Source organism: Euprymna scolopes, chromosome 41, assembly GCF_053919585.1.
Source record: "Euprymna scolopes isolate OS-2025 chromosome 41, ASM5391958v1, whole genome shotgun sequence".
Classification (NCBI taxonomy): domain Eukaryota; kingdom Metazoa; phylum Mollusca; class Cephalopoda; order Sepiida; family Sepiolidae; genus Euprymna; species Euprymna scolopes.
The window spans coordinates 1015001-1041685 of NC_136522.1; the positions used below are offsets into that span (position 1 = coordinate 1015001).

The window sequence follows — 26685 nt, forward strand, 5'->3', positions numbered from 1 at the left end:
CTGGCAGCTATCTGGTGACCGTAGCCACTATATCTGAGGCACGACACACCAACCAGAGTATCATATCATCTTGTATCATCATGATTAAGTATCTATGAAATATATCACATTATTATATATCTTTTTTTCAATCCTTTGAGATGAGGTTTCATAAATTGTGGATTCATTTTTTTTTTTTGCAGACTTTTATCCCTATCTAGAGCCAGGAGAGAGATGGGCACCGCCAGACTATTCTTACCTCCAAGACACGTTGCATGAAATAATGCAGCGCTCCCACGACCCTGGAGGGTTAAGGGGCACGTCCATACTCATAGTTGTTGTTTCACCAGGTTTTAGCCAACTCATCCTCTGGCCTTCTTCAGGCGAGATAGGAATGCTGAGTCTTGTAAATGTATTCCTAGGAATTACTGCCATAGTTATTATTGTCTTACCACATTTTTGACCAACTAATCCTCTAGCCTGTTTGGGTAGGATAGAAACCACTGTCTGCAGAAAATACTCACCTCGAACCACAGATTCAACGCCTTTATCCACTGCACCACAGGCCCCAAAAGTCAATCAAGGTTGAATTTTATGACCTTATAAATCCAGTTTAGCGTTCTTATCTGGTCTTCCATTGTCGGGTGCGTACTGAATGGTATTATATATTATTTTTATTTTTTGTAATCTTCTGAGATAAGGCTTCATAAGTTGTGGATTCATCTCAAAGGATTAAAAAAAAGTAAAATATAATAACATTTAGTATATAGACCTGATAATAGAAGACCAGATAAAAACACAAAACTGGATTTATAAGACCATAAAAACCAATCCTGATTGCCCTTTGGGGCCAGTGGCATAGCAGATAGAGGTGTTGAGTATCTACGGTTCCAGGTGAGCATTCTATAAAGATAGCGGTTTCAATTCTACCCAAAGCAGGCCAGTAGATTAGTTGGCCAAAACATGGTGAGGAGACGACTACAACTATGGAAGGCAGTAATTACTGAGGATACAGCTAAGACTCAGCATTTCTATCCCATTGCAGTTAACCACCTGAAGAAGGCCAGAGGATAAGTTGGCCGAAACATGGTGAAACAACAACTATAAAGATGAGAATAACGGTCCACAAATAAATAAATATACAAAATACTCATCTCAAAGGATTCCAATATGTTTTCCTGTCCAAATCCCTGATGCATCTGTCCAATATTTGGCAGCTGGTGGTGGTCTGACCTTTGTGGTCAAATGTATCTTTTGACAAGTTATCACTTTTGTGAGAAAGAAACTCAGGAAAGCCTGCAGCTGATACCATCACCAGCTTGTCATTGGCTCCCGACTGTGGATGCTCAGAGATTTTTTTTCATAAATTTGTGACAACAGAGTACAGACAACATGTACAGACCTAACATGTTCGAAGTATATGATCGCAATTCTGCACACAGGTTGCTTAAAACTTATCTTAACATCATTTGTGGGACAGGAACTAGCTTCAATAGGGCCTTTTGTGATTGAGCAGTACTTTCGAGGGACAATACTGCTCACCCAGGTCATGGGAGGGATCTAGAAAAGGTGACCTAAAACTCTTCTGTTCTTCCTTTCAGCCGACATTTTTTCATTTCTGCAGGGGAAACAAAAAACAAAAACAAAAAATAAAAACAAATGAGATTTATGCTACAAAAAATTAATTAAATATTGCTACCTGGAACATAAGAACACTTCTTGATATGAAAGAATCAATTAATGAAGATCTGAAAACAGCTAATCTTGCTAGATACAACATGGATATTCCTGATCTATCTGAGACTCCACAAAGTGTTAAGAAGTGATTCAAAAAGAGGAAATAGTTGATTGTGTGTGATACTATCGACATCCATCCCCAATGTGTAAGAAAGTAAAAAAAAAGAATAAAAACTACAACAAAAAGAGGAAATAAGTTGATCATCAAGACAAAGATTATAGGAAGTGAGGTTAATAGAAAGATAATGGGGAAGGATTGCTCACCAAGGCACACAAACGTGTTTGAAAATAGGATTGTTAATCAAGGTGGCGATTACTGTGGCAAAAGAGTGAACATAGAGGCTAATATATTTAGAGTTAATTTATGCAGTGTTTTGGGAGTGGGTTTTGCAAGAGTTTATGGTTTACAGACAGTCTTGAGTTTGTGACTGTTGATGACAGTTTACAGTTTGGCAACGTTGAGCTTGGGTGACCATTTGGGAATTCTAGGCATTGTATGTGCTTTCCATTTATCTCAGCATTGTTTCCAGTCATTCTGAACCTCCACTTGCCACTGGTATTCAACAATGTCGAAAGGAGAGGTATGGTTGGAGATTGTGCAACTCTTGCCACAAAAATTTCATGCACAGGTACCCTTACCGTGGGTATCCATAGTCTGTCAAGACTGAAGGAAGCCTTTTTTCCCAGTTTAGGGGAGGGGAGTTCAAGGCAAGTTGTGGCTCAGAACAGATTGTGAGATGAATTGATCAATCAACTAACAAACATGGCTTCGACAAATGATCAAGATGTGAACATTAGTGTTCAGAAAACTATTTAAGACGCCACAAAGTGTTAGGAAGAGATTCAAAAAGAGGAAATACTATAACATCTTTGAGAAAATATCTGCCATTTTTTTTATTTGGAACATTTTTCTTTTTCAAGAATTAGTTTACATTCAAGAGGGATTTGATTTTTTAGAAACAAAAATATCATCTGCATAAATTTCGGAACCGACTTTTTTATTTATTTTTTTTACTTAACCGATAAGATCTTGTGCGATTATAACATTTTAATAATGGGGTAAAACTGGATAAGTGCCAAGAATTTCATCCTAATGTATTTCATGTAAATCATTTTTTGCAAGAGTTGCAAAATCCTAACGTTATCATCTCCCCTAATGGGGATTAAATACGACTAGGGACTGCTTGTGACTTTCATACTCCCATGGATCTTCCTCCTTTGGAGGAAGCTGGTTAAACCTATATAGGGTTTGTACCATTGCCATTTTTTTTATGGTTTATTCTTTATTTATTCTCAGCTCAACGTTGACTCATCTTTAGCATAAGAGATGCTGGCAGAGAAAGCAAAAGTGCAATTAACGCCAGTGTTAGTAAAACGTAGATAAATACTTACTCGAAAAGTTATACTGTACAAGCATCGTGAGGCTTTCCCGGCATTGCCGCAGAACACTGGCAGCCAATTCGTACGTCGCGATCCGCATATTAATTCCACAAACCTGAAAGATTAAACAAGAAAATTAAATTTATGAAAAAATTTAAACAAGAAGTTGAAATTTTTTTTCATAAATTTAATTAAAAAAATTAAATTTATGAAAAAAATTTCCATGAAACTACTGATGCAATTCTCTATCTATATAAAAGCCAAGTACGTCCAAGGATGGAATACTGCTGCCATATCTGGGCAGGAGCTGCTAAAAACAGCCTATCCTGCCTTGACAGAGTGAAAAATAGACTTTGTGGCTTAGTGGGGGATGCCCTTTTCTCTACCCTGCAACCTCTCTCCCACAGAAGAGACGTTGCGAGCCTATCCTTGTTTTATCGTTATTTCCATGGCAGGTGCTCGTCTGAACTCCAATTTCTGATCCCCCCCCCCGCCAATCTTTCACGAAAAACACTCGTCTAGCTGAATCCACTGTGAAAAATTTCCCCCACTCTTTATCTGTGCCTAAATCAAAAAATTAAAACGTGGATTACATGAACAAAGCTTCTTTCTTAGAACTGCACGCCTGTGGAACTCTGTTCTGTATGCCTGCTTCCCACCTGACTACAACCTGGATGTCTTCAAGTCCAACGTTAACAAATTCCTAATGAACCGCCCCCTTAAGTAAACACTTCATCAAATCTCCACACTAACGTAATATACTTGCAATAACCCTTATCCATGAGTGGCTTCCGGGCCTTGATAAGTGGTGACCACCGTGTAAAAAAAAAAAAAAAAAAAAAAAAAAAAAACGTAACTGTAATTTGATTGAAAAAAACTAACTGGATGCCTAGCATTGCCCAGTTGTACAAAGCACTTTTTGTAGTGGTTGTAGCTCAACAAATGCTTTTTGTGAAAATTTGGCAAGGAGGGCCACCGTACATTGAAGCTCAGATGAGCACTTACTATAAAAATAACAAAAGAGCATAGACAGGCTCACAACATCTTTTTCGTCAGAAAGAGGTTGCAAGAAGAAGAAAAAAGGATCACCTATCAGATTTCAAAGTCGATTTTGAACTCTGTCGAGGCAAGATAGGGGCTTGGAGTGGCTCCTTTTCAGATGTGGCAACAGTACTCCATTTTAGAATGTTTTAGCTGGACGCCAGGTATGTACAATATGCTTACACATGATATTTTAATTCATGCAGATTGCATATGTATTATTATAGAATCAATCCTCGTTTGATTTTTATTTATTACGAGGAATAATTTGGCCGGAGAACTAATTCGCAAAAAAAATTTTTTAAATAATAATGAAAATGTTGTTCATCAAATTATAATAATGATAATGTTGTTCATCAAATTATAATAATGATAATGTTGTTCATCAAAAAATAATAATGATAATGTTGTTCATCAAATTATAATAATGATAATGTTGTTCATCAAAAAATAATAATGATAATGTTGTTCATCAAAAAATAATAATGATAATGTTGTTCATCAAAAAATAATAATGATAATGTTGTTCATCAAAAAATAATAATGATAATGTTGTTCATCAAAAAATAATAATGATAATGTTGTTCATCAAATTATAATAATGATAATGTTCATCAAATTATAATAATGATAATGTTGTTCATCAAATTATAATAATGAAAATGTTGTTCATCAAAAAATAATAATGATAATGTTGTTCATCAAAAAATAATAATGATAATGTTGTTCATCAAAAAATAATAATGATAATGTTGTTCATCAAATTATAATAATGATAATGTTGTTCATCAAATTATAATAATGATAATGTTGTTCATCAAATTATAATAATGATAATGTTGTTCATCAAATTATAATAATGAAAATGTTGTTCATCAAAAAATAATAATGATAATGTTGTTCATCAAAAAATAATAATGATAATGTTGTTCATCAAATTATAATAATGATAATGTTGTTCATCAAATTATAATAATGATAATGTTGTTCATCAAATTATAATAATGATAATGTTGTTCATCAAATTATAATAATGAAAATGTTGTTCATCAAATTATAATAATGAAAATGTTGTTCATCAAAAAATAATGATAATGTTGTTCATCAAAAAATAATAATGATAATGTTGTTCATCAAATTATAATAATGATAATGTTGTTCATCAAATTATAATAATGATAATGTTGTTCATCAAATTATAATAATGATAATGTTGTTCATCAAATTATAATAATGAAAATGTTGTTCATCAAAAAATAATAATGATAATGTTGTTCATCAAAAAATAATAATGATAATGTTGTTCATCAAAAAATAATAATGATAATGTTGTTCATCAAAAAATAATAATGATAATGTTGTTCATCAAATTATAATAATGATAATGTTGTTCATCAAATTATAATAATGAAAATGTTGTTCATCAAAAAATAATAATGATAATGTTGTTCATCAAAAAATAATAATGATAATGTTGTTCATCAAAAAATAATAATGATAATGTTGTTCATCAAAAAATAATAATGATAATGTTGTTCATCAAAAAATAATAATGATAATGTTGTTCATCAAAAAATAATAATGATAATGTTGTTCATCAAATTATAATAATGATAATGTTCATCAAATTATAATAATGATAATGTTGTTCATCAAATTATAATAATGAAAATGTTGTTCATCAAAAAATAATAATGATAATGTTGTTCATCAAAAAATAATAATGATAATGTTGTTCATCAAAAAATAATAATGATAATGTTGTTCATCAAATTATAATAATGATAATGTTGTTCATCAAATTATAATAATGATAATGTTGTTCATCAAATTATAATAATGATAATGTTGTTCATCAAATTATAATAATGAAAATGTTGTTCATCAAAAAATAATAATGATAATGTTGTTCATCAAAAAATAATAATGATAATGTTGTTCATCAAATTATAATAATGATAATGTTGTTCATCAAATTATAATAATGATAATGTTGTTCATCAAATTATAATAATGATAATGTTGTTCATCAAATTATAATAATGAAAATGTTGTTCATCAAATTATAATAATGAAAATGTTGTTCATCAAAAAATAATAATGATAATGTTGTTCATCAAAAAATAATAATGATAATGTTGTTCATCAAATTATAATAATGATAATGTTGTTCATCAAATTATAATAATGATAATGTTGTTCATCAAATTATAATAATGATAATGTTGTTCATCAAATTATAATAATGAAAATGTTGTTCATCAAAAAATAATAATGATAATGTTGTTCATCAAAAAATAATAATGATAATGTTGTTCATCAAAAAATAATAATGATAATGTTGTTCATCAAAAAATAATAATGATAATGTTGTTCATCAAATTATAATAATGATAATGTTGTTCATCAAATTATAATAATGAAAATGTTGTTCATCAAAAAATAATAATGATAATGTTGTTCATCAAAAAATAATAATGATAATGTTGTTCATCAAAAAATAATAATGATAATGTTGTTCATCAAAAAATAATAATGATAATGTTGTTCATCAAATTATAATAATGATAATGTTGTTCATCAAATTATAATAATGATAATGTTGTTCATCAAAAAATAATAATGATAATGTTGTTCATCAAAAAATAATAATGATAATGTTGTTCATCAAAAAATAATAATGATAATGTTGTTCATCAAAAAATAATAATGATAATGTTGTTCATCAAAAAATAATAATGATAATGTTGTTCATCAAATTATAATAATGATAATGTTGTTCATCAAATTATAATAATGATAATGTTGTTCATCAAAAAATAATAATGATAATGTTGTTCATCAAAAAATAATAATGATAATGTTGTTCATCAAATTATAATAATGATAATGTTGTTCATCAAATTATAATAATGATAATGTTGTTCATCAAATTATAATAATGATAATGTTGTTCATCAAATTATAATAATGATAATGTTGTTCATCAAATTATAATAATGATAATGTTGTTCATCAAATTCCGTCCGTTAATTTAAAATTAAACCACTTTTAGCTATGATTAATTTTATGCATGTGCAAAACTAATACAAGTTGAAATAACCATTTTACGTTTCAACTTGTCGACATTTTTTTGTTTGCTTTATTCATCCATTCAAAGAAACATTTTATTGTTTACTAGCCGGACGCCTAATACGTTTAAACATGATATTTTAATTTATACGGATTGCGTATATATTATAGAATCAAACCTCTATTGAATATTATTTATTACGAGGAATAATTTGTCCGGCGAACTAATTCGCCAAAAAAAATTTTTAAATAATAATGAAAATGTCGTTCGTCAAATTCCGTCCGTGTTTGTTTACAATATCATGTCAGCTGATATTTAGGTTTAACGATCTTAAAAATAGTCTTTCTTCTCTTATAGATTAAAAATTTTTACAGGGGAATATTTTATGTTGCATCGGTGTAACCTTGTGCGGTTTAACGTAAAATATTTTCCTGTAAAAATTTTTTTTATCTATAAGAGAAATAGACTATTTTTAAGCGCGGATGTTTTTTCGATTTTCGATACTTATCGCATGAATTTCTGTGCAAAACATATCTAAGAACACTGCCAGATATATAAATTAGCTTCATGTGAAATTTGCAAAAGATAGGTTCTGAAACGACTGAGCCTATGAGGAGGGAACACACACAAACACACACACACAAAAAGTGACTTTTATATAAAAGTAGAGAGAGAAATTACCATGAAATGCAGAAACGTAATTTGATTGAACGCTTTCTGCTTCTCTTGAAGGCAGTTTTCTTTATCAATCCAAACACCTTATCACACCTGAGGCTATTAGCTATCTCTACAAATCTATTGTCAGACCATATATAGAGTATTGTTGTCATATTTGGAAGTTCTTGATAAAGTGCAGAAACACATCTGTAATTTAATTGACTCCAACTTTTCTTCTCTTTCACAGACATGATGTTGCTAGTCTCAGTCTTTTCTATAAATACTCTTATGGCATGTGTTCTTCAGAATTGCCTGATTTTTTTCCAGCTTCCTTTGTTCCAGCTCGTTTGACTCGTTGGTCTAGTGGTCTCCATCAATTTGCTGTTTAGATACCTCATTGTAATACAGCTTTTTAATTCAGCAGCTTTGTTGCAAGAACTATAATGTTGTGGAACTCTCTTCCTGCTGACTGTTTTCATCCTAACTATAATCTTGGTCTTTTTAAGATTAATGCTACATAAGCATCTTTCATTCTTGTTAACTCTTTACATCAAGAGGTCCCATGAGAGAGATCAAAGAGGTTGGAGTTGAAGCCAGTCGAGAGCTGAACCCGAGCAATAGTAGATCAGGCTGAGAAGAAAAATCACTGTAAACTAACAACTATATATTGTTCCCTATAAATCTGACCTCTATCACAGTAGCGATTTATACTTTAGTTTTGCAGACAGTCTTGGGTTTGCTATGATCGACGAGAGTCCAGTTGAAGGCAGTGTCCAATTTGGAACAGTTACAAGTCAGCAGCTAAAGGGTTAAGGAAATCACTGTAGATTGACACAATCATATATTGTTCCCTATAAATATGGCCTTTATCACAGTAGCCACTTACACATCCATGTCAATATGCTTTGTTTGAGATAAATTTTCTCAATTTTATATTAATTCAATAAATGTTCACATAATGATTTATTTTATGTTATTGTATTACTTTAGTGCATTTGGAATTCAGTTGTGTTTTCTGTGATAGAAGCGTTAATTGAATTTTAAAATAAAATATGTATGAAATACGTTTGAAAGTCAAATTACAACTGACTTCCATATCACGCATGACAAGCATTCTCTTCTGGCATTTCAAACTCTTTACTAATTGTTTTTTTTTTTTGATTTAACATCATGATGAGGAAAAAAAAAGTATAAAATTCTGAAGATGTTTTCGTGACGTTACTTATTTACTTGTCACCGTGTCACATGTTTATATGTAACTCTCATTTTGCTGCGACGTTATTTTATTTATTTTTGTTTTTTAATTTTTCTATATTTTTCCTTTTCTCTCCTCCTTTGCGCCTAAATCTCCAATATACAACCCTTAGCATTCTTGTACTTATTTTTTCATTCGTAATACATTTTTTATCCATTCTCGTTGACATAATTACGACGAGACTTGGCAATATTAGCGGGTTTTTCAAGTAAGCACGCTCTTTCCACTCTGGCCAGCCAATGTAGATGGATGTAGTTATTCCACGCTGCCTTATGCCGGTCAAATAACTGGGTACATTTCTATTTTAATTTCTCCAGTGTTTTGTTGAAGTGAATTTTCTCTACTTTCTTTCATTCATAGGAAAATATGCTTGCTATATTTCCTCGCAATTAGGTTTATTTAGACTGCCACTAATTTCTTGAAGCAAGCTGATTCTTGCTATAGCATTCCTGTTCCCTTTATGCAATAGACTATTGGCATTGAAGGGAATTTGGAAGCATTTAATCTGTCAGTTGACCGTGAACGTTTTGCCTTCCTTGCAGTTTTTCCTTAATGTTTGTTTATTATTTATTTTCTATTTTATTTAGTATTTTTTCTTTTCTTCTTCATCGCAGTAGAACTCACTCTCCTTTATTTTCTAATTTCTTTCAGATTTTTACCTGATTCACTGAGGAATAAATGTTGTATTTTTCTTAATTGGAATGTGCTTGTTTTTTTTCTTTGTGCATCTGAGTTTATCTGGCTGTCTGAGCAAGATGTCAATTAGCATTTTGGCGAGAACAGCACAGGTGTATAGCATGGAAATATTAATTTTTAACAAGTAAATATTTGTTTATTTTCATAATACTGCATTGTAATTTAGCTTTCAAACGTATTTCATACATATTTTATTTTAGTGTATTTGTTTTGTTTTTGCCTAAAAATGTGAAACTCAGACATTTTCAGATAAGGTTTCTTGATTTGTCTCCACCTGTTTTAAAAAGAGTTCTCCAAAACTGAAAACAAAATAACAAATGCACAAGTACAACAAAAAAAAAAAAAAAAAAAAAGTAAAACTGACAAAATGTGAACGCTTTCTCACCTCCAGCAATTGATCCCCAACAAAAAGGCCATGTTCACTTGCCAAACTATTCTCGCTCACAGACGATACAAAAATCCCACCTTCTGTCGCCGAATCAATTTTGAAACCAACAGGTTCAGAAGTCATCTCAATGTTTATATGTCGTGTATCACCAATATTTGGCCTGAAAACAGAAATATGTTTACATATATATATATATGTGCACTTGGTTCACTACAAAATAAATGTCTGACAAATAGCATTTGTTTACCAGTATTTGCCAAAGAAAGCCCGAATAACAAGAAATACTACATGGGTATGGCCTCCCTAGATTTTAAAATCAAATATTACGACCATAAAAGAACATTTAATAACAAACACTGAATAAAACTGGGGCTCAAAATAGTATTGCAAGTCAGTATATGCAGAAATTGGGTTTTGCAAAAAAAAAAACCAAAAAAAAACCCGGAGAGTTCCAATCATAACAAAGGGTGGGGGGTGGGGGACTATTTTTTAAAAACTGAAAATTTTACATCAATTTAACAAAATGTATACTTTCTTATTTATATAATACTTTGAAATATTCATACCAAATAGATTTTAAAAGATATTAGACGATAAAAAAAAAGTTAAATACAAATAAAAGATGTTTTGTAATTTGTATTGCTTTTGTTGTTTTTATCTATAAATGTTTTCTTATCTGCATTTTCTTTGTATTTGATTCAGTTTTTTTTTTATTAAATAAATTATTTACATTTCGAATTCTTTGCCCAAAAATGGCAATTTTTCAATGATTTTCCAATCTAATCTTTGAAATTATTGCTTACTCATCGTCAGGTATGATGATTTTTGATCAAAGTCTATTTATGTCTAATCAATTTTTTTTTTTTTTTTTTTTTTACTTGGGAGTCACCACTTATCAAGGCCCGAAGGCCACTCAAGAATAAGTGTTAATGAATGTAAGGTGGTAGTGTAGTAATCGTTAATGGTGTGAATTGGATAGAATTTGATTATTTATAGGGACGGCTCAACAAGAATTTATTTACATTGGACTTAAAGGCTACCATGTTGTATTCAACCGGGAAGCAGGGCAGTGTTCCACAGGGAGGCAGTTCTAAAGCTTTCTTCATGGAATCTGCGTTTAGATTTAGTCATGGATAAAGAGTGAGAGAAATTGTTTATAGCGGTTATAGCTAGTTGAGTGTTATTTTGTTATTAGTTGTGAATTCAGATGAAAGAAACATGATGGATCTTACGTTTTCCCCGGCTTCAGTTTCACCCAGAGATTTGGAGGAGGTATCAACATGGACGGTGTCGAGGTGCGTTCTATCGGAAAAATAATAGGTGACATTGGACTGCTGCGTTCAGATACTGGAAGAGAGCAAAACATTTCAATTTAACAATTTGCCGCATGTTCTTCAGATGCTGCACTTCTATTTCTTGTTCTCTTTCGGTGGAGGAGAAATCCTTCACGACTGAGACAATTTTTATTTTTGTACCTTTTCTCCACGTTAAAAAACGACCCTGGTGTCTAACTCTGTCCCGTGGGGAGGCATAGTAAATAGGTACATTAGCAACTGAAAAGACCGTGTTTAGAATCATACCCTAGTTGATATGACAAAAAAAAAAAAAAAATTAAAATAATGCATTTTAAGTAAAAACACTAAACATGTCGAAAAAAACACTAAGCATTAGTAAAGATTCCAAAAATTGCAAACAATAATTAAGTGTCACCGTGACATTTATTCGGTAAATTTCTATCAGTATTTTGTTTATTTTTGGATTTTTGAGACATTATTGACACTCTGAAGATGACATGTGATTGCCAACTCAGCATTCGTTCTTTTTCAAACTGAATAAAAGCTTTAAAATATGTTAAAAACACAAAAAATTTATCCAGGTATGTGGAAGATTAATTTATCCTGCATTTTATCATACCGTAGTTGATACGACAAAGTTCGCATTAAAGAGATGAACAATATTGTGAGAGGATTGTTGCATATTATTCTGGGCAAAGTCGAAATTATTACTGATTGTACACGCACGCATATATGGAGCTGGGTGCACACACGCAATATTGTTGACAAGTTTTCAGACCAAGAAATGTCATCAGAAATCATGTTGTGTAGCAGGTACATATTTAATGACGGGAGTTTATATTGAAGGATATATAATACACGAATAACGATTATGGGGATGAGGGAGAGACAGTTCTAACCGTTATTTGAACATCATGACAATTGTGATGATAAATATAGAGGAGAGAAAATACTTCACTTATGATGGAGGAGGAGGCACATAATACTTGCAAGGGGGTTATAAGATCATAAAACACATTTACCTTTCACGTTGGTGGAAACGCGACACAAAGACAACACTTACAAAATATAGATGATATCTTTATTTCTCAACCGGCCGATTGGTGATGTCAGGAACTCAAGCCTTTTCAACTACATGGTCCACTCTTCTCCCTTCGCCTCTAAAGAGCTCTCACTCTCGAACTGTGTGTGATCTTCTCTGATTATCTGCTCCTAATCAACTCTCTTAACTCCTTAACCCACAGATTCCTATATTGAGAAATCTTCTTTGTTTATGACTTCAGAAGTGTGGTTTTCAAACGTGACTAATTTTCACGTGGCTTTACATATGTCTGTACAAACACACTTTTGACAAACAAAGAATCCTCAATTCTAATTGTTTAATATATAACCTATTTTTAAACAATATATTTTAACTCACATTGTGCATTCATTTAACAGACATGTTTAATATCCAGATTTCTAAAAGAACAGACAAACGACTCTTTTTCCGACATAATTAATACTTAGCGATTCTAATAGAATTAACAATGGCCTGCATTCCTAAGAGTTCCTATATCCACTTGCCTACAGGGTTCGATTCTAGCCTTTTCCTAATATCATTTTCACTTATCTAGTATGTCTTCTTACTTACATGCGAAGGGGACGGCCCTTTCATGTAAGAATCATAACATTGGAAAGAATGTACAAAGGCTTTGAAATTCAACGTTCTTTAGATGCCCAAGTTTCCGAAAATGTATACACCCATTTGGAATGTGGCTTTGATTTGACAACTGTGAAGATATGTCAACATAAACAAATGATATAGATTAAACAGAGAGAGAGAAGAAAAAAGATAGCAGAGGAAGCCGACCTTTGTCACCAGTCGTCAACAAGCCACCTGCCACTGAACATCTCTCTCACCCTCCATAGCATACCGTGCAAGTATTTTGGAGAGAATAAATTGTCACTTTTTTATATACACAAAATTGTTAGTGCCTGTTATATATATCTGCTGCATATTTTGGCACACGATTTATGAAGAAAATCGACAACTCGGTAAAAGCAATAGAACTACAGCATATGGTAACAGGATTGAAAACTTTGATTACTTAGGTGAAGGGGTCAACAAGTATTTATTAACATTGGACTTGAAAACACTACAGCCACACAGTATTGCGTTCTACAGATGGGAAGTTCTTGAAAATAAATTGATTTCAATTCTACAGAGGAAAAAAAGAATGTAGTATGCAGTGGTTGTAGACAGACAACATTTTGTTGTGAACTATTTTTTTCAGACCACCAAGATTTTGGACCACCCTTTTTGGTCAGATTAACAAGATTTTGGGACAAACCCTTGTACTTTGTAGAAGGATTAGCAAAACAAACCACTTTTTGGGGGGAGGGGGAGATCCTTCAGACAATACAAAACCTGCATAAGATTAAAAAAAAATGCAATTTCTATTATTCGACTCACCAACTTCGGCTGAACTTGTCGATATTCGACCGGCGGAAGATTTCGTTGCAACGCTCGTGTTGGACGGGATACGAATCCGATCATGGCCATGTTTTGGAAATGTAGAACAACCGTTAAGTTCTTGGACATCTCGAGAAGAGTGGAGTGGGTGACGAGGGTGGAGCCGGTTGTATGGAAAATCTTCGCTGAGGGTCGGGGTGCCGCGATCCACAGTGTTGCTGCTTGTCTGAAATAGAGAAAGTCATTCTTAAATTTCATCAAAATTGCAAAATAACAGGTGACAGAAACGAGATCTGATGAAAAATAACTTGCGACTGTCCAATGTCTCTTGGGCACTTCTGCATTGTAAGTAGACATTTAAAAAAAAATCAAATTTTAAGTAAAAACACTAAACATGTCGAAATCAGTAAAGATTCCAAAAATTACAAACAATAATTAAGTGTCACCGTGACATTTATTCGGTGAATTTCTATCAGTATTTTGTTTATTTTTGGATTTTTGAGACATTATTGACACTCTGAAGATGACATGTGATTGTCAGTTTAACTTACCAACTCAGCATTAGTTCTTTTTCAAACTGAATAAAAGCTTTAAAATATGTTAAAAACACAAAAAATTTATCCAGCTATGTGGAAGATTAATTTATCTTGCGTTTTATCATACCGTAGTTGATACGACAAAGTTTGCATTAAAGAGATGAACAATACTGCAAGAGGATTGTTGCATATTATTCTGGGCAAAGCCCGAATTATTGCTGGTTGTACACACACGCATATATGGAACTGGGTGCACACACGCAAATATTGTTGACAAGTCTTCAAACCAAGAAATGTCATCAGAAATCATAACATTGGAAGGAATGTAGAAAAGATTTGAAATTCAACATTCTTCAGATGACCAAATTTTCTAAAATGTAAACAACCATTTGGAATGTGACTTTTAGTTGACAATTGTGAAGGTGTGTCAATATAAACAAATGAATGTGAGTTAAACGGATAAAGAGAAGAAAAAAGAGAACGGAGGACGTCGACCTTTGTCACCAGTCGTCAACAAGCTACATTTATTTTTTATGAATTTGCATTTGTTTTGACAATTGCAAAATAACAGGTGACGGGTGCTATATCTGATGATAAATGACTTGCGACTGCTCAATGTCTCTTGGCCACTTATGTATTGTAAGTAGATATCTAAAAAAATCAAAATAATATATTTTCGGTAAAAACTATTATGTACATGTCATTATTAGAGATAATTAGGTTGAGAAGAAAGTTCTTGCGGTATTTTTAACTTTGATTTCAAATGATGTATTTTGAAATAAGTTTTCATTATAATATCTTTACTTTATATATCATTTTAAAGAGTATTTTTCGTTCTATCTAATCATTTAAATTACAATCGTTTTAAAACAATTGTCTTTTTTTCAGAATGTTGAATACAAGATGGAGAAAAAGCAAATTTGCACAATTTTTTTATTTTAATTCAAGCTAGGCTGAAAAGCTGCTGAAACAGCTTGTGATATCAACAAAAAATTTGTCCCAGGAACCACTGTCAACAAATGGATGAAATGTATCAGAAACTTCAACAACAACACCCAACATTAGTCAACAGAAAATACCCAATTCTCCTCCACGACTATGCCCAACTGCATGTTGCTAAACCAACCCTGCAGAAGTTGAACTGGGTTACGAAACTGCCTCGTCCGCTATGCTCTCCAGACCTTTCAACTACCAACTACCACTTTTTTCAGAATCTCAACTTTCTGCATGAACAATGCTTCAAAAACCTAAGCAATATCAAAAATGACTTCATCGCCACCAGAACACAAGATTTTTACATTATTGGCATAAATACACATTTTGTGTTGGCAAAAATGTGTTGATTTTGCATTTTGCTGATGCTTATGTTCATCTGAATTTAAAAGTTAAAAACCGAAAGAACTTTCTTGTCACCCTGAACACTGATCAAATGTCACCGTGACATTTACTGATTGAATCTCTAGCAGTATTTTGTTTATTTTTAAACATTTGAGACATTATTGACACGACAAAGACAGCACGTTCTGGGTTGGCCATGTGATTGTCGGTAGTAGTTTTTTTTTCAAACCGAATAAAAGCTTTAAAATATGTTAAAAAAACAAAAGAAAAAACAAATTCATCCAGGTAGGTAAAACCTAATTTATTTTGCCTTTGGTAACATTTATTTATTTATTATGAATTTGCATTTTTTTACCATTTTTTTTTTTTTTTCGTTTGTTGGTGTCTCTGCTAAATACTGAACATACCTATTCTTAATCTGCCATTTTCTGATTTGAAATGACAGAATTTAATTGAAATAAAGGAGATAAGTCAGTTTGTCATTAGCATGTACTTACATGTCATGACTAAATTAGTAAAATATTTTTAAAATTATGAAAAATGATCGTATAAATCTGCTAGAATTAGTTTTTGCAAAGAAAAAAAAAAACAGTTAATCCATCATTTTCAAATTTGAAATAGAAAACATTAACAAAACAAGAGAGATAAATCAGTTTGTCATTAGCATATACTTACATATGTCAAAATTAGTAAAAAAATTTTAATTATTAAAAAAAATGATTACACAGATCTGTTAGAACTAGTTTTTACAAAAAATAAACAAAAAAAACAACAAAAAAAAACGATTCGCCATTTTCTAATTTAAAATAGGAAACATTAACAAAACAAGGAAGATAAATTAGTTTGTCATACAGAATAGACTAAACCAGGGTTTCTCAAACTTCAAGACATCATGGAGTCCCTGAGCAGGGCAAAGGTTTTTCCCAGAGCACTAACAAGATAATTTCTAAGATAAATATAAAAAACATTGATTTCAAATTTTAACCTATACTTGTCCATTAGTTGTTCCTGTTCGTGATTTTACTATATTTTCATGTTTACAACCATTTTTTGTTTTTGATTAATCAAAAATTGTTGCATTCATTTCATTTATTTCCTATTTACTTTTTTATGAAACTCTTTACATCTGTAGTTATGTATCATATGTTTTCCAGTAAAAAAAAGATCAATAATTTTCCCAGGCTCAACATTGCTTAACTTTAACAGACAACACACTCTGCAACATACAAATATCTGTGCGTGAGGTCACCAAGCTAATCAAGAACCTTGATTCCAGTAAAGCAACTGGCCCTGACGGCATTCCAATCATTGTGCTGAAAAAGCTTCAACCAGAACTTGCCCCCATACTTACAAAACTCTTTAAGCGTTGCCTTAAAGAAAAGTGCTTCCCAACACCCTGGAAAAACCTCATCAGTATGCTCTGTATTTAAGAATTCAGGTGATAAGTCATCTCCCTCTCAGTACAGACCAATAAGTCTCCTGTGTGTCATGAGTAAGCTGCTGGAATCCATATTAAATAGAGAAGTAGTCAACCACCTCAGCAAAAATAACCTTCTTAGTGACATGCAATATGGTTTCCGTTCTGCTAGATTTACAGCAGATGTGCTAACTGTTAAATTTCATAGGATTAGTGAATCTCTTGACAAAGGCTTCCTCTCTAGGGCAATTGCTCTTGACATATCAAAGGCCTTCAATAAGGTATAGCATAAGGGCCTACTTCACAAGATTTCCAGCTACAGTATAACTGGAAATGTTTTCTCAATCATTAAATTATTTCTCTCCAATAGGCTCATAAGAGTTGTGGTTGATGGGCAGAAATCAAAGGCCCTCAATATTAATGCTGGAGTCCCTCAGGGGTCCATCCTAGGCCCAACTCTCTTCCTGATATACATTAATGATCTCCCAAAACACATACTTAAATCATTCGTTGACATCTATGCTGATGACACGACCATCTATGGCAACACACCAAAGGCCGTAAATGACAAAGTTCTCTCTGATTCTCTCTCCTCTGATCTTGAGCAAGTGGTACAGTGGGGAAGAGGTGGCTGGTTACTTTTAATGCATCTAAAACCAAGCTCCTATCTTTACATCATCAACGCTCTGATCCCCATCTGGCATCAACTGAAATGGGTGGCTTTCATCTAGGGGAAGCTCCATGTTTTGATAAGCTTCTGGGCTTGACCTTTACTCCTGACCTGAAATGGAACACGTACATCAAGTCAGTTGCCAAGGTCGCTGGAAAAATGGTAGGATCCTTCTACCGCTCCAGAAGATATCTCACCCCTGATGCAATTCTCTATCTATATAAAAGCCAAGTACGTCCAAGGATGGAGTACTGCTGCCACATCTGGGCAGGAGCTGCTAAAAACAGCCTATCCTGCCTTGACAGAATACAAAATAGACTTTGTGGCTTAGTAAGTGATGCCCTTTTCTCTTCCCTGCAACCTCTCTCCCACAGGAGAGACGTTGCGAGCCTGTCATTGTTTTATCGTTACTACGATGGCAGGCGCTCGTCTGAGCTCCAATCTCTGCCCCCCCCCCCCTCGCCAATCTTTCACGATAAACACCCGTCTAGCTGAAACCACTGTCAAAAATTTTCCCCACTCCTTATCTGTGCCAAAATCAAAACGTAGATTCCATGAACAAAGCTTCTTAGAACTGCGGACCTGTGGAACTCTGTTTCGGTTGCCTGTTTCCCACCTGACTACAACCTGGATGTCTTCAAGTCCAGTGTAAACAAATTCCTGATGAACCGCTCCCTTAAGTAAGACACTTTATCAAATCTCCAGTACTAACGTACTGTACACACAATAACCCTTATCCCCGTGTGGCTTCTAGGTCTTGATAAGTGGTGACTACCTTGTAGAAAAAAAAAATCTGCCACAAACTGGTGTGTCATATATCACTGTTGACCCTTACTACCATTTTTTTTTAATCAAATCTTATCTGACTGGATTGATACTGCTAATTTTTTTTTTTGTTTCAGACAACTACATTTAATATTTGTGACTGGATAATTTTCTTTACAATCGAATTATTTCTTTTGGCATCCTTTTATTTTTTTAACCATTTTTCCATTACAGGGATAGCTATCCACTTGAAAACATTACTTTGCATCAGTTCTTTCTAAAAAATATTCTGGAAATGAAAACATTTAGATTTGCAAATTTTTCCTTATTTTATCTCCATATAAATAAAATGAACTCATTTTTTCCCCGTCTGATTTTGACATTAATAGGATTAAAAATCAAGATATTTCATGCAAATATAATATGCACAAACGGCAGAACAATATCTGAGGTGTGTTATAGGCTTATTATTTCTCAAATTCCTCGATAATCTTAGATTTCTATACTTTTTCTGCTGAGAAGTCACGGCCAAAATCGGTTAAGATCAATGGAAGTGGTAAAATATTTTCTCTCTAATAAATTCCTCCTCCCCCTGCCACCACTTAACACCGTTTGGGGATCGTTCACAAGGAACAGTTGAGAAGAGAACACCGGTTTGGCTTCGTAGTTCTTTCATGTGAAGTTATTTAAAATCACTAAACTAAGCTGCAGTGCTCTGTGGCGTAGTGGTTAGCGTGCTGGACAATTCACATTATATTTTCACGTTCGCGCCGACCTACCGTAGTCGTTTTTTTTGTTTTTTTTTCCTAAACAACTGGAATGGACTTTTCTTGGTGGCCGAACTGTTAACGTCGCAGATGTTTTTTTTTGTTTTTTTTTTCACACTTTATTTTCCTACTTTTACTCATGACTCCGGGTTTGATCCTTCCTACTTACCTACCATAACATTTTTTAAAACTCCCCCCCCCCGTCCCGGAAACAAACACTCGGGCAACGCCGGGTACCCCCACTAGTTGACTATAAGGTAGTCATAGTGTTTTCCTTTAATTACACATTACTATTTGTTCTTAACTATTAATTTATTATTAGGTTGAGAACAAATGCTTTGCTGATATCATGAGTTGTCTCAGCAGCTTATCGGCCCACCTTGAATTGAAATAAAAAAGTTGTGCAAATTTGCTTTTCCATCTTGTATTCAACATTCTGAAAAGAAAACATAATTGTTAAAAACGATTGTAATTTAAACGATTAGATAGAATGAAAAACGATTGTAATTTAAACGATTAGATAGAATGAAAAACAATCTTTAAAATGATAAATAAAGTAAAGGTTTTATAATGAAAACTTATTTCAAAATACATCATTTGAAATCAAAATTAAAATGAAAAATTCTGCAAGAACTTTCTTCTCAACCGTCTAGATAAAGAAGCAAAATATTAGTCTACATCATTATCATCATGTTAGATATTAAGGACCCTATGTCAACAGCGATTAAGTCAGTTAGTATAAAGTTTGACATAGGCACATTGAGTCACAATGACCCAAACCTGCAAAACAGAATGATTCCCAAGATTAAACGGCCGTAGGTCAAATGGCGTAGACAAAAACAGAACACGAGAGGAAAGTAAAATAATGATGTCACGTTTTTCAAACTGAAATAAAACAAGGCTTTCCACATTAGTCTGTGGAAGCCATGTGAAAGAGACATCACCAATAATGTGAGTTGTTTGTGAGAGCAAGTATGAGACACACCGCTGATAATAATGTAGAAAACTTTGAATATCAATAAGAGTGAAATAACCAACTAACATCTGTTCACATTTTGTTATAAAATTTGATTTTCTTAGTTAAAAAAACAAAAAGCAAAACTACTTGATCAATTTATATGATTTTTGGAATACGACATCACCAATAGTTAGAGTTATCTGTGAGAGCAAGTACATCATTGATAATAATGTAGAAAGAAAACTTTGATAATCGACAAGTGTGAATGACCCTCCCCTCCTCAAGGTCTGTTCACATGTCATCCAAAGATTTAAGATAAGTTAATTGCATGTCAGCCAAAGTTTTAAGAAAGAAGTTAAATGATTAGTTAGCTTAGAGAATGTAAGTCTCTCTCTCTCGTGAGGCTTGGCTTCAGTAGGAGTACAATGATTTTGTACTCTTCGCTCTAAAAATAAAACTATAGAAACTCTCAGAAGTACTCTTATTATCTTATAATGGTGAAAGTGTAAGGGTAAAAATCATTTCCATTTTATTATATATAGAGATTATATTAAATTAACCATCTTGAATGTAAGAGACAGATTCTTAAAAATTCACCAAAAATCTTTTTTTTTCCTTTTCACAGCATACAATTTCTTGAGACTGTCATTAAGATATTTAACATGTTTATGATGCAGTGTGCCATGCAGTTAGCTAATAATGTAGAAAAAGAAAACTTTGAATATCGCCAAGAGCGAAATATCCCCACAAGATCTGTTCACATATCAGCCAAATATTTAAGATAATTAAATAAGTAATATATAAGAGAATATTAGTCTCTCTCTCCTGTGTAAGTCAATTCTCTCAAGAAATAAAACCTTATAAACTCTCAGGAATGTCTCTGTATTTCTTTCTGCATGTAAAGAAGTTTTATTCATCTAATTAAACTGATACGATGATCGACAGCCACTCATGAAAGGTAGCAATCATTAGAAGAAGAACCAATGCAGCAGTGAAAACTCAACGAAGAATCGAAACAATGATGAGCAGCTAAAGAAAGATCACGAATATATAGACGTGGACAATCCTCCAGGGTCATGTGGACGTGGCATTATTTCATGCCGCATGTCTTAGATAAGAATAGCGGCAGCCATACTTCTTTAGACTGAGCACATGCAGCATCTGGTACTTACAAATGGTCCAAGGCTGATGAAGCTCAACATGGCTTAACTTCAATGATCTAATGGGAACCGGTGTGCCAACGTGGTTATGTTGTATATATGAATATATAAAGGACTTTAATTTGATTGATGTATTGAAGCATAATAGTTTGGATGGTTAGAATAACCTCAACTAAATCCTTCCTTGGAGCCTTGGCAAGGAACAAAGTGTAGTATCTGTTCTGATGCTACACTTTACCTTTTCTGACCTCAATCAGTGAATGAAAAATCCTTCTAGACTGAGGAAATTTTTATTCTTGTTCCTATCCAAAGTGCCCCTTTTTGGGGAGCTAGATTTTCCCCACAGTAAAAAACGACCTTGTGTCTAACTGTGTCCTCGTGGGGAGGCCAGTAAATAGGAACCATGTTGCAGTATTAGATGAGGCCTGTGCTACCCAAAAAATTAAAGTAGAGTTTTTCCAAATGGAGTTTATGGCAGTGGCATGTCTTGCATCATCATTTAAGACCTACTATCTGTAGACATAACAGAACTTATGAATTCATATTGTGAATAACAGTTAGCTAATAATGTAGAAAGAAAAACTTTGAATATCGCAATGAGCGAAATATCCCCACAAAATCTGTTCGCATGTCATCCAAACATTTAAGTAAGAAGATAAGTTAAATAATAAGCTCAGAGAACATTAGAAATTAAAGTAGGGTTTTTCTACATGGAGTTTGTGGTAGTGGCATGTGATTAATAATGCAAGTTATCAATGGGAGCAAGTACAAGATACACCACTGATAATAATGCAAAAAGAAAACTTTGATAATCATCAAGTGCGAAATAACCCCTCTCAAGGTCTGTTCACATGTCAGCCAAAAATTTTAAATAAGTTAATTAGCTTAAAGGTGATTATACAGAGTGGAAAACTGTCGCTCTAGAAAAGATGACATGATTCCATTTCATATTCGATGGAAACCGGTTTTCTTTTTTTGTTGCAGACCATCTACTAGTTGGCCAGTTGTGTGCACATCACAAAAGCAATAGGTGCCTTCTATCATGTCTGAAAGTGACACAATGTTCAATGAGCGAGATTGAAGATGTGCCACTGTACAATTCATGCTCTCTACCCATCCAAGTTATGACAACAGGACCATTGCCAGCACCTTCAAAATGCATCACTGGATTGCTATGAACAACAGGGATGTGCTCAGGGTGAGGAAAACAGTTTCTGGTCACGGTTATAGTTTTTAGTATGGTTTCAAGTGAGTGTCACATCATACCACCTCACATCTTTGAAGTCAGCTTGAAAGTCAACACCAAAGAGTATTTGGATGTGCTGAAAAGTGTGGTGATCCCCTGGTGCAATCAGGTGGCCACTGGCAGACCCTGGGTGTGACAGCAGGACTTGGTGCCAGCCCACAAGTTCAAAGAGACTCAGGCTTGGCTTCAGGAGTACTATGATTTTGTACCTTTCTCTGATTGCCCCCCCTCCCCATTACCTGAACCCATTGGACTACTTCATTTGGTCATATGCCAAGAACATCACCAACATGACCTCTCATAACACCAAAGCCAGCCTGATCGCGGCCATCTGCCAAGTATTCGCTGAGCTCCCACCAACATTTGTTGAAAAGGCATGCTCCCAGTTATGGACACATATCGAGGCGGTGATTGATGCTGAATAGATGGCAGTTCTAATACATAATCAAGTAACCTGAATTGATTTTTTGAATAAAAGTTTTAAAATAAAGCTGTAATGTTTTCTTTAGGGTGACAAATTTATCGCTGCACCCTATATATCAGTGAATAATTTTGAAATGACTAATTGTTCAATTTTTAGAGAGATGATTTCTTTGCTATGTCAGTATAGTGTATTAACAAGGATGCATTCATTTGAAATCCTTTAGAAGGTTTGTAAACCGGATTATTTTGATTAAAGGATTATTAAGATCTTCATTGGAGTACTTTTTCCCCTTTGAAATCTTAACTCTTTATGACCTGATTGAACTAATATGTTCACTCATAAAAAAAAAAAAAAATGAATATAACATCATAAATAAAGTGGGAATTGATTCAAACATGACTAGTTCAGTATCTGGGTAGATGCCAGATACCTCCAGTATGCCGCCATCTGTCTCAGAGAGTGGAAGATTTCGTTTGTTGTCATAAACACACTTTTTTCAAGCACTATGCATAATAATCAAAGTAAGTTTATGAAATGCAAAAATCCTCAATGGTAGTTTAACTATTGAATTTCATAATTTTTTCCAGTTTGAAGACAATCATCGTATCATTATCCTTTAAACTGACTTAAATTAACAAATATTTTTTTAATCATATACATCATAATTCAGGTCACAAAGGGTCAACAGAAATGCAGACAAGAATGTTAGTTGAGTGGGAACTCTGCTCAACTGAACAACAAGTAATGTTGTGACTCTCCCTCTGAATCTTGGGTCTAAACTGACTGGAAAGCAGAACCTGCTTACCGGAAATGACGTCAGAAAATAGTCCATCATCAGAATCTGTAGGGGTGCCAGCCCAACAACTCCTTGCATAAAACACATTAGAAATGTAAGTGTTGAATGATATAATAAAAATTACATCACATGTTAGAGGCACACAATAATGTTTCTAGGCAATTGAACTCTGGAAGCCGGAGAGAGATGGCATGCATTCTGAAAATTTAAAGAGAAATGTTGGTAACGACACGTGCGAATGATTTGGCTAAAATTTTGTCTATGAAGATGTTACAATTAGATGCAAAAAAAAAAAGTGCTCTGCTGTTTTCGACGAGATGGTTAATACAAATCAGTTTCTATATAATAAAAAGTCTGCATATCTAACAATTAAAGGTATGTTTTACTATAGACAACAATCCAAAAAAGCAGTAAAGAAGCAAATAAACGTTACCAAAGGCAACAGTTGTCACTCTTCTACTAAACCCGGATAAGTCTTTTTGTGCTTTAACATATTTTAAAACATTTATTCGAAACACAAGTAGTGCCGAGTTGTGAAGTTAGAACGAGAATAAGATGACTGGCATGAGAAGGTCTTCTTTGGAGACTCGATAATCGCTCAAAACTCGAAAATGAAACAAAATACTGATAGAAATTCACCCAATAAATGTCATCATCATTCTTACGGAGTAGATTTCTACCAGTATTCCATTTCATTTTCGAGTGTTGAGCGATTATCAATACTCTGAATATTGCTTCTTCATTTTCACCATCTGGTGGTCATTCTAACTTAGCAACTCAACATTACTTGTTTTTTTAAGTAGATAAACGCTTTAAAAGAAGTTAAAACAGCAAAAATCTTATTCGGGTAGGTAAAAGAGTAACTTATCTTGCCTTTGGTAACATTTATTTGTTATATATTTATTTTTTACTACTTTTATGGTCTGTTGTCTTTGCTGTAGCAAAGCATACCCCTAATCATATTTATACTTGTAGATGTTATCAAATTTGAGCTTGCGTCGATCATTCAAGAAGCTCCGTGACTTTTTTTTTGTTATGCTGTTGTCGACAATCTCAAAAACTTGGATTGCCAGTAAAGATAAACAAATTTTGAAAAAAAACAAAAATGTCCGAACATGCAGAGAAGAAAGTTTCGAGGCGCCATGTACGAAAACTTACTGAAATATTTGAAAGCCATTTTTCAACATTCTTAACCGACTGCAGTGTGTTTCTAGGATGCTTCATTATGGAATTAGTACCAGGACCCGGCCTGTGTACAGCCATCGGATTCGGTCGCTGGGCTGCCATCTCTTTCTGTTTTAGAGAGAATGAAAAGACAAATCCGTCCGTGATTAGCGTGGCACAAGAACCGCAGAAAAGAGAGAAATTTTCAGAACATGCGCAGCACGAAACGTTGAAATGAAATGAAAATTAGAGTGAAAAAGAGAAGAGATAAGATGAGAGGAAAAGAGAGGGAGAAAGAAAGGGAGCCACAGAAAGAGAGAGAAAGAGAGCCAGAGAGAGAAAGAGAAGGCATATGAAATCCGTCCGTGATTAGTGTGACACAAGAACTGCAGAAAAGAGAGAAATTTCAGTTCAAAATACGAAATTAGATTAAATGAAAATAAGATGGAAATAAAGGAAAAAAGAGAGAAAAGAGAATAGCGAGGAGAATAAAGAGAGAGAAAGGGTAAAAGGGAGCCAGGGAGAGAGAAAGGGAGAAAATTAAAGAAAAAAATGGAGAGAAGAGAAAACAAAAGGGAGCAGAAGGGAGGGATACAGAGGGAGAAGGAGACGGAGAGAGGGGTGGAAGGAAGAGAGGGAGAAAACAAAAGAGAAAAAAAAAAACGGAAATTTCTCAACTGATTACTTTGCTTAAAAATATACAAAGGAAACATAAAAAATCGAAACAAAATTGAAATTAAGGAAATTACCGGACAAGGCCAGGTGACAAAATTCATCTTCTATATATATAAAAGCGAAAATGTGTGTGTGTTTGTATGGCTCGTAAAAACTTGACCAAAAAGCATTCATTCCTTCAACTTCAACCAGACCCTTTTCTACAAGGAGGGGTGGAAAAAATTGTTCCTTCATGCCAAGATGGCTTCTACGCATGCGTCAACACGTGCAAAAGACGGTGTACCTTGAATTCGTTTAAATATTATAAAAACCGACCTACATTTGCCCACGCATCCATAGCACAAAGGATAAAGTGACAGCGTTGTTATTTCAAGATTGCAGGTTCAATCTGAGTTATCAGATTTTCTTTTTGATTTTTAAACTTTTAATATTGAAACAAGGTTATTTATACTATTTTTTTTCACTGTGTTTTTTGTGTTTTTGTTTTTCTGACTTTTTTTTAAAGAAGTTTTACGTTCGTTTGCCGTTTCTTGTTTTGGTTTTTCTGATTTTTTTGCTGTTTCTTGTTTTGGTTTTTCTGATTTTTTTGCTGTTTCTTGTTTCGGTTTTTCTGATTTTTTTGCTGTTTCTTGTTTTGGTTTTTCTGATTTTTTTGCTGTTTCTTGTTTTGGTTTTTCTGATTTTTTAAGAAGTTGGAACAGGGTTATTACTTTGCTTATCTTTTACTCCCCTCCCTACACACATATCCAAACACTCGGGGTGAAAATGTGTGTAAGTGTGTGGGTGCATATGTGTGCATTTTTGTGTATGTCT

At 33.4% G+C, this 26685-nt stretch overlaps 1 protein-coding gene across 3 annotated transcripts in view; it reads right to left on the bottom strand.

Moving 5' to 3' along the window:
* Positions 1-26685, bottom strand: part of LOC145266290 (disks large homolog 5-like) — a 317592-nt gene that overhangs the window by 67824 nt on the left and 223083 nt on the right. For 2 of the 3 annotated variants that reach the window (XM_080121834.1, XM_080121836.1), the window contains exons 12-16: positions 25192-25326; positions 13957-14182; positions 11439-11553; positions 10204-10366; positions 3109-3211 (exon numbers count right to left, since the gene is read on the bottom strand). In XM_080121834.1, coding sequence (XP_079977960.1) covers positions 3109-3211; positions 10204-10366; positions 11439-11553; positions 13957-14182; positions 25192-25326 — 742 coding nt within the window. The remainder of the gene's footprint in view (positions 1-3108; positions 3212-10203; positions 10367-11438; positions 11554-13956; positions 14183-25191; positions 25327-26685) is intronic. The other variant, XM_080121835.1, reaches the window with a different exon arrangement.